The 10,112-nt window shown below is 40.5% G+C and overlaps 1 protein-coding gene across 1 annotated transcript; it reads right to left on the bottom strand.

Moving 5' to 3' along the window:
• Positions 1-9,407: 9,407 nt before the first annotated feature.
• LOC143597903 (uncharacterized) lies at positions 9,408-9,863 on the bottom strand. Its single transcript, XM_077076279.1, has one exon. The coding sequence runs from the start codon at positions 9,861-9,863 to the stop codon at positions 9,408-9,410; it is 456 nt and encodes a 151-aa protein (XP_076932394.1).
• Between the last annotated feature and the right edge of the window lie 249 nt (positions 9,864-10,112).

Below are 10,112 nucleotides of genomic sequence, written 5' to 3'. Positions count from 1 at the left end.
GTAGTGGCCGTAGCGAGTCCGAAACGCGGTTTTTGGGATATCCTCCTCCTGAATTTTAACTTGGTGGTATCCCGATCTAAGATCAATCTTTGAGAAATAGCTCGCACCTTGTAGTTGGTCGAACAAATCATCGATTCGGGGAAGAGGATACATATTTTTGATGGTTAATTTGTTCAATTCCCTGTAGTCAATGCACATTCGAAGGCTTCCGTCCTTCTTTTTCACAAATAGTACAGGTGCACCCCACGGGGAATAGCTGGGACGAATAAATCCCTTATCCAACAATTCCTGCAACTGGTTGGATAATTCTTGCATCTCGGACGGTGCAAGTCTGTAAGGGGCCTTAGCAACAGGGCCAGCTTGTGGTAACAGATCGATTCTGAATTCGACCTGTCGGGTTGGCGGTAACCCAGGAAGTTCCTCTGGAAAAACTTGTGGAAATTCGCGTACCACGGGAATATCATCCACCCGTTTTTCCTCAGAATCAGCGGCCGTCAGGCTCGCTAGATACGCCACACATCCCTGACGTATATATTTCAACACCTTGAGGTGGGATATAAATGGTATCATGGTGCCGGATTTTTCTCCCTGCACTAATACCTCCTCGTCATCCGACACCCGGATCTTGACGGTTTTCTTTTCACAATTTATTTCTACCTTGTTGCGTGCTAACCAATCCATTCCCACTATCACATCAAAACTACCCAGTTCTACCGGTAACAAGTCAATCAGAAAGGATTGTTCGTTTAGAATAAAAGGACAATTCCGAACGATTTGATTGACTATCATGGTCTTACCGTTAGCGACTTCTACGGTGTAAGGTTCTATGGTTTCACCAATAGGTAGGTTTGCTATCGAAAGGAATCTAACGGAGACAAAACTTCTATCGGCGCCTGTATCAAATAATACAGAAGCGTAATGATCAGAGACGAGGAAGGTACCTGTCACTACGCTGGGGTCCTGGCGCGCCTCGTTCGCTCCCATCACGAATGCTCGGCCTCGCGCCGGATTGGACGACGATGGTTGACCCGCGAATTGTCTCCCGTTTCCTCCCTGGTTCAGTTTCGGGCAGTTCCTTTTGAGGTGATCCGTGCCGCCGCATTCGTAGCAAGCACGGCTAGTGGTCACCATCTGGTTTCCTTGCGGGTTCTGCTGTCGGGCTGATTGGGTCCTAAATGGTTGAGCACGAATTGGTTGCGGTTGTCGATTTAGGTTGTTCAGGTTTGTCTTACAATTTGGTGCGTAGTGTCCAATCCTGCCACACCGGTGGCACACCACCTCTTTGCACACACCACTATGGTGGTAACCACATTTCCCGCACTTAGGAAACGTTCCCTTCTGCGGTTCTTGCTTTCCGCCCGAACTAGTCATAGCGTAGTTCTGGGCAGTGGGTCTAGCCCGTTTACCTTGCTGCTTCTCCCGGATCCTATTGTCATACGTACCTCGCTTTCCCCCAGCAGACTCTCCTGTCACCTTTAGTGATCCACTCCTTAAGAAATCATACGTGACAATACCGGCCTGTGTCACTGCACCCTCATACGTCCGGTGTCCCCCCGCGTTGACTATACTCCTCACTACCGGAGTAAGTCCCCAAATATAACGTTCCACCCTCTTCGTCTCCGGGGTGACCAACCACGGTACTAATCGTGACAGTTCATTAAACCGATTGGTATAACCCAAGTGGTCCGCCCCCTTCATCTCCAGATTCCACAACTCATTTTCCAGTTTCTGCAATTCATTCTTTGGGCAGAAATGTTCCAACACAAGGGCCTTAAGCTCCGTCCAGGTCATGTGGTTTGTCGCCGCCTGACCTCGAGTCTGTACTATGGTGTTCCACCATGTCAAGGCATGGTCGGTGAATGTACAGGTGGCGTACTTAACGACACAATCCTCGGGACAGTTGCTAATATTCACCACTGATTCTATTTTCTCTATCCATTTAACTAACCCATTCGGTCCTTCAGACCCGCTAAACTCTAATGGCTTGCACAACATAAAATCCTTGATCGAACATCCCCTGGATGCACGAATTGGTTCAGTACGGTTTGTCTCTACCGTAGGTATAGGGCCATTGCTGTCAGTAACGACCACCCTAGGCGGTGCGTCATTACTCGGAATAGTGTTATCATTCCTTGGAGGATTAGCATTTTGTTCCCCGTCATTATTTATGGGCGTTTGATTGCTCGGAGGGGTTGGATTGGTCGAGTTATTAATACTGGCGGCGATGCGCGATACTATATCCGGTATCGCCGCCTCCAACTGTTGAGCAATCAAACGGCTCACATCTACTTCCGATATTTTCGTTGATCGTTTCGGTGCCATTCTACACAACATCAAGAAATACATATAATCAATACCATTTCAAATTATAAAACACAATACATATTTCATTCATTAGTAAACATTGATACATATTACACAAACATCAGTTTACATACTTTCCAGTCAACATTACACAACTAAGTTTTAATACAAGGGCCCTATGTCGGTATCATCTCGACATAACCCGTAAAAGGGTCAGTGCTTGAATGATACCCAAAAGTATCTATAAAGATATGCCCCAAAAGAGACCCACCCTAGGGGCCAGTGGTTGTATCATAACTAACCAAGATTCACTCCGTGTTAGTATCACCACTAACTACTTACACAGAGTATCAAAAAGAAAATGGTCCCTGACTAACCCCATCCAAACATAACTACTAAACACGGTGGTATGCCCACCACATCATCACTGCCACCAACGCCACCACTACTGCCACCACCCCCCGGAGCCACGCCTCTAACCGCTGAACCATCATTAGGGAGTACGAGCACTCCCTTGTCAACCGGTCGATTGCATACTGGCAATCCAGTATGCGGTCACCAAGGTACACCCGTCTCTGTACCCCCACGGTCAGGGCGGCTGAGTGCTCATTTACTTGCTCTGTGAGCACTCGTAGCCAGGCTGCCGCATCCCGCTCCTGTCTCGGAAGGCCCCAGACAGGTAGAGCCATCGGCTCGGGCTGAGATGAGGACTCTCCCCGACGAGTAGCAGGTCGGGGTGGGGGAGAGGTCGGTGGGACACGCGGAATGCTGATCCGCGCCGTAAGGCGAGGACCAAATCCCGGAGGGACAGAGGTGGCCTGCGGTGCGAGTGGAGTAGGGGATCTGACGATCCGGGCCGGGGAGGACTGGCTCGAGCTCCTGTGACTCGCCTCGCTAGGCTCGGAGTCAGATGACACGTGTAGGCTCCCGGAGTTTCCGGGGCTAACCTCCTCCGGATCCTCCTCTACTGATAAGCTATGCGGGCTTGACATTTTTTCCTGCACACAAGTTAACAAGCATATAGTTCTTTCCATAGTGTAATTCATAATCAAATCAATACATACTTATTTATACAACTTTACCACATAATAATATTATCATATATTTACACATATGTTGCCAATTTTACCTATTTAAGGTTCCTCGTGACTTCCCCTGAATTCTCCCGTGCAGACAAGTCTGTTATTACGTTCCGGACCATAATAACTCACTTGTCCATCCAAGTTCATCCAGATCCCATCACAATAAATTATTAGTTGATATTCAGATCCTATAATACTTGAGCTACTGTTATATTTTAGGTATCTTTTTCAGACATCCTAATTCTTTATAACCAATGGCTCTGATACCAAGTTCTGTAACACCCCGTAACCGCAGCGGAAACGTACACGGGATGCAACAGACACATCTGATATCAACAGCATTGCTTATAAAGAAAATACCACTACATTAATTTATATCATATTACATTGTTGCTAATTCGTTACTGTCTAGGTGTTACACACGAGTTTTACCGATAAGACATTAATATATTCATTACAAAATATAGATCAGCAAGCTTCCAACAAGTAGCACAGATCATTAAGCACATTTCAATCATTCCATCTTGGGCATACCTGGAAAGCATGTAAGAAAACGGGTCAACTACGAATAGTTGGTGAGTTTCACTAATTTAAATAAACACTGACAGATCATTTTAATAACCATTTATTAGCAATGAAATTATGCTGGGAACTATGTTACCCCAGAACAATAATAACCTCTGGGAACTACGTTACCCCAGAACAATAATAACCCCTGGGAACTATGTTACCCCAGAACAATAATAACCTCTGGGAACTATGTTACCCCAGAACAATAATAACCTCTGGGAACTATGTTACCCCAGAACAATAATAACCTCTGGGAACTAAGTTACCCCAGAACAATAATAACCTCTGGGAACTACGTTACCCCAGAACAATAATAACCCCTGGGAACTATGTTACCCCAGAACCATAATAACCTCTGGGAACTATGTTACCCCAGAACAATTACACACGATAAACAATTTATATATTCTGTGCATCAAACATATATATAAATATACAAGTGTTTCCATACGATCGGTATGTACTTAAATACTTTAATAAATACATGTTATCCGCCCCGGGAAAATATTTAAAACAGTTCAGTAAAAGGGGCTCGTGAGAACTCACCTTTTTGTGAGTCGGTGGGTAATACAATGAACAGCTACGTGCCTGGATCTGTAATATAATATCTAGTCGTTACTATATAATTCCCATAAATTAAATCCGTGTTAATCGGCACATCTGGGGACATTGTTAACCCAGTACTGTACTCGATCCGGGGACAATGTTAACCCCGTGACACTACTAAGGACTCAGATTGTGCCATTACTTAGAGTCGGACGGTCAAAATTATCATTTTTATGTTTTCCTTGATTTGCGTGCCTAGCACGGTCATCCGTTTTTAGTTTCAAAAATGAGTTTATTCACACTTAACCCAAAAATGGTGTTTGACTGTTATTTTAGTTAAAGCGATGAAATTAGAGCTCGGTTTGGACACCCCGTTTGGCCGCGGGGCCCGTTTCCGTCATTTAGGTGCCGGAAACAGTAAAATCGGGTAAAATTACCCAAATCATCCGAATTATTTTCGGATGATTTATTTTTACTTAATTTACTTAGTTTTATGAAAATGGTCAATTTTTAGGTTTTTATATACCAGTCAGCTCGCTTATGCGAGTTTTGCCGGTTTACACGTTTTAAGCTTTAGAAATTTGTTTTTATGTTCTTTTTAGCACAAATAATTACCCGTTTAGTCTCGGGTCTTGAAATTTTGCACAACACTTATTTTGACAGTAAGAAACTTTATAAAAATTTTCCAGATTTATTTTCTTATATTTACATTTATTTATCTATTTTTAAACCTTATTAAAACACTAAATATGTCAAAAATACCAAAAGACTTTAGAAAAATCCCAAATTTTTCTGGGATGATCCCTGCCATCTTCATAACTCCCTGGAATTTTCCAGAACCCAAAACTCATTTTTCAAGCCATTTTCACAAAAACCGAGCTAGAAAGCTCTAGAACTCGTTTTACCGAAAAGCCCCCTTAGACTTCTCCAATTGAGCTCAAATTTTGTGTGTGACTTTTATATGTTATAAAAAGCTTATCCTAAATTTTCAGAATTTTTTATCAAGTTTAGCTATTTTTCACCATTTTTGGCCAAAACCGAGCATTAAATTCACCAAATATTCATCTTTTATCCAAAAATTACCAAAAATTCACAGATCTCATATTTTCATGTGTAGATCATCTCTGTGAAATTTCGTGACCCGACTCTAAGCACCCTACAATCTGTCCATAATCACTAAATCACACGAAAACCGAACTATCTTGTGTTTTCTAGCGTTAGATCGCAAAGATCTTGGTTTCTAGCCTTTGCTAGCCACTAGATACAACACTTACAAGCACAATAACACTATACCAAGCAAGTTACACCAACAATCAAACCATTTCTTTCATAGTGTCGGTTTTGATATAAAAACAAAGGTTTTAACCGTAAAAATCCGTTCTCGACTCTTTTTACTCATTTCTTGGACCAAGATCCCTTGTATAACTTGTATACATCTCTTGATCATGCAAGAGTCGGTTTCATCTCGGGTTTTCACCCGTCTTTCACATGGAAACTCATTTTTACAATATTTCAACCGTAAAATTTCATTCTAAACTCTTTTAACTAATTACTTGGATCAAGATCCTTAGTATAGCTTGTATACATCCCTTGATCACACGAGAATCGGTTTCATCTCGGGTTTTTACCCATTTTTCACATGAAACTTCCTTTTCTCAAGATTATAGAATTAGAAACAAGAATCAAGCCTTAAAAACATGTTTATACCTTCAAATCTTGGTTAGAACTCAAGAAGATTGGATGAATGTGGATGAGAGTTGAGAGATTTGAGAGAGTTTTTGTTGAAAAAAAGAAAAATGGAATGTGTAAAGTGTGTGTGTGAGGCCGGCCTAAGTGGTGGTGTGGGGGGGGGCCCACATCTCAAACCATGGCCACATATTTGGATTACACAATCCGGATAATGTTGTGGATAGTCTGGTTCAGTTCGTTTCTCGTTTAAACTCGTAATTCGGCTTAAAACGAGCCTAAAATGGTCGTTTTTCGGGTTAAAATGAAATTTACATAAAACCGACTTAAAAACTTTAAAAACTCAAACCATGACATTAAAACATCATATTATTAATAATTACGCATCTTTTTCGGCTTGATCGATCATCTCTTGCTTGGTTTGATGTGAAAGGTTTCGTTTATCGTACCGACGTACTAATAAATCGAAATCCTTTTTCTGTGCTATAATTTACTTATCCCGAAGCATTAATACTTCGTAAATATCACTAAACATTATATACTTCGTCTATAATGTAATTCCCGATTCGTTCGGGTTTCAATAATCGTTCATTGGTTAATTGTAATTCCAATACGATTCACTATGTAATCGAGTATGATTCGTACTATGAATCATATATACTCGTATATAAGTACTATAACTCATATAATCAATATTAAATGACACGTAAATAGTATATACCGGCTAGGGTATACCTGGATTTGCCGGAATCGTTACACTTCCTGTCGTAGATTTTTTTGTTCTAGTTGTCGTATTTTCTTTTATTTGTACAGTTTATCAATATAACGATGATTTTTGGTATATATATGTGTTAATTGTTTTCACTAATATTAAATATTAAATAAATAATTAATATATAATGATAATAATGATAAATAACAATAACAATATTAACAAAATAAAAAACAAAAAAATAAATAAAAAAACATAATAAGACAAAATTGCTGGTGTTTTCTAGAAACACCGCTCAATACGCCGCATATAGCTCTATATGCGGCGTATTGAGCGGTGTTTTAGCAATTGGAGGGGCGTCCCTAGAAAATCTCTATTTAAACATTTTGAAAGCGTATAAGTTTTTGTTTAAACTAAACCTAGTTAATAAAAAGTTAGTGTATTTTGTTAAAAATGCTAATGGAATTTTATAAGGTACTAGCACACAGTTACGTTAATCTAATCACATATTATATATAACTTTAAAAAGTAAATACTTTTTGTGAGATAAACTCCACTTTAGCTAATTTGTACCATTTCTCATGCTTTGGGTACTAGTTCTTTAAGTATTCCTCAGTCAACCCACATGCGATTTCACTGTATATGTTCTCATATGTCCACCGACTTTCAACTGCACATCACTTTTGTAAATCTAACTAGCTTGCTAGAAAATCAAACTGGCCCTCAACTCATCTTGTGATATCACAACGGGTACTGTAGTTATATATGGAAGAAGTGGCTTACTATATTGATTTTGATTGAACCAACTGTTTTTGTAATCATTCATTGACTCTACATATATGGTTACTTGGTGCAGGCAGGTTCTTTAAGCCAAGTTATATTATCTTTCCCTTGGCGTTTTTAGCACATATATCTGTAAATAATTTGCTTATTATCCACTGCAGAAGCAAGTACTAATAGAGAACATGAGTCAGGAAGTCCATCTTCCTCATCACCAGAGAACGCAATGTTTGCATCTTAATGGGATCAACCGATCAAGGTGTTAGATAATGTGGAGTCTCTTTTAAGTAGTGAGGGTTCAAGTATAATTATAGGTCAATGGTGTAGCTTTAGGAATAGCTTAGACGTGTGCGTACTACAACAACAACAACCATACCCAGTATAAATCTCACAAATAGCAAAGCTGTTAGCAGGGTCTGGGGAGGGTGGGATGTAGGCAAACCGTACCTCCATCCCAAAGGATAGAGAGGTTGCTTTCGAAAACCATATGCGTGGGATCAATAATAATCGTGATATTAGTAGTGAATACTAAATATGTGTTATAGTAATAATAGTGATATTAGTAATGAATAGATCAATAATAGTGATATTATAATGAATAGATCAATACTAAATATGTGTTACAGTAGTAATAATAATAATAATAGTGATATTAATAATGAATACTAAATATGTGTTATAGTAAAAATAGTTGTTCTAGATATGGGAATAGATCAATAATAATAGTGATATTAGTAATGAATACTAAATATGTGTTATAAATACTAATTTGAGGATAGGGTATTGTAGTAATATATCGTTTTTCACTTGAAATAAGGTAAAGAAACACCCTCTATGATAGAATTAAAGCTGCTCTCCACTCCTCTAACCTTATGTTTAAATCTTGTTTTCTCTCAGCCACTAAGACAATATCGTTTGCGAATATCATGCACCAAGGGACTGTCTCCTGAATTGACTTTGACAACTCGTCCAAGATTATCGCGAAAAGGAACGGGCTGAGTGCTGAGCCCTGATGAAGGCCTACCTCCACCGGGAATAAGTCAGTATCCCCCAGAGGCGCACGCACACTTGTTGTGGTGTTAGCATACATATCCATAATCATCTCTATATATTTCCATGGGACCCCTCTGCCCTCAAGGCTATCCCAAAAGAAGTCGACGTAGCACATTGTCGTACGCCTTTTTTAGGTCAATGAACACCATATGTAGATCCCGCTTCTTCTCCCTATACTTTTCCATGAGTCTTCTTAGGAGGTGTATTGCCTCTGTAATAGACCGCCCCGGCATGAAACCAAATTGGTTCACTGTAACTTGGGTTTTCCGTCTAATTCTTGTCTCTATAACTCTTTCCCATAGTTCCATAGTATGACTTAGTAGCTTGATGCCTCTGTAGTTCCCACAACATTGGGCGTCTCATTTGTTCTTATAAATAGGTACTACGACGCTGCTCCTCCATTGATCTGGCATCTTACCGGACTTGAAGATACTATTGAATAAAGTAGTTAACCACAAAACTCCTTCCTCCCCTAGGCACTTCCACACCTCGATAGGTATGTTGTCTGGGCCAACTGCCTTAGCCCTTCCCATCCTCCTTATTGCATTCCTCACCTCTTCCTGCGTAATACGTCGGCAGAAGCAATTATTCCGTTGTTGTCGTCGTAGGCGTGTGTTGTCATTTTCTTCTTGGTAGGCCCTCTCACTGTTGAAAAGGTTCTGAAAATAGGTTTTCTATCTTAATCTGATGTCCTGTTCTTTAACTAGTACCTGCCCATCCTCACTCTTTATAAACTTCACAGCCCCTAGGTCTTTCCTTCTATGCTCCCTTGCTTTGGCAATCTTGAACATATGATTTCCCCCCTCTCGTGTTTCTAAATGTTCATACTTCCGTTTATAGGCAGTGTTATTTGCCTCTGACAGTGCCTTCTTCGCCTCCCTTTTAGCCTTTTTGTATGACTCCTTCAATCCCACTCGCTCTTCCTCACTCGTGCACTTCATAAGCTCCCTAAAACTTCCTTGTTTGTCCCGTATCTTTTCTTGGACGACCTCATTCCACCACCACGTCTCCTTATGCCTCCTCGTCTTTCCAGTCGTAACCCCAAGAGTGTCCTTCGCAACTTGGGTAATCTTTGTAGCCATTGCTTCCCATATCTGGCATGAGTCCTCTTCTGCCCTAACCAAGGTCATCAATATAAGCTTATCCTTAAATAGTGACAACTTGTCGTCCTTTAAATTTCCCCATCGAATCCTAGGTGTACCTTTTTCTCTCTCACTCAATCAACTTATTTCTAAAGTCTATATCTGCTACCAACAATCGATGTTGAGCCACAACCGTCTCCCCCGGTATCACCTTAAAATCCCTCCACCAACGTCGGTGCGTACTAATTATTCAAAAAGGAAAAAAGAACTACAACAACAAAATGGCTCGCTCATATT

Source organism: Bidens hawaiensis, unplaced genomic scaffold, assembly GCF_021521415.1.
Source record: "Bidens hawaiensis isolate Kalapana, Puna unplaced genomic scaffold, B.hawaiensis_p1.1 tig00049233_1, whole genome shotgun sequence".
NCBI classification, from domain to species: Eukaryota; Viridiplantae; Streptophyta; class Magnoliopsida; order Asterales; family Asteraceae; genus Bidens; species Bidens hawaiensis.
Note: the sequence above shows the minus strand (reverse complement) of the source record. Positions and strands in the feature narration are given on the sequence as shown.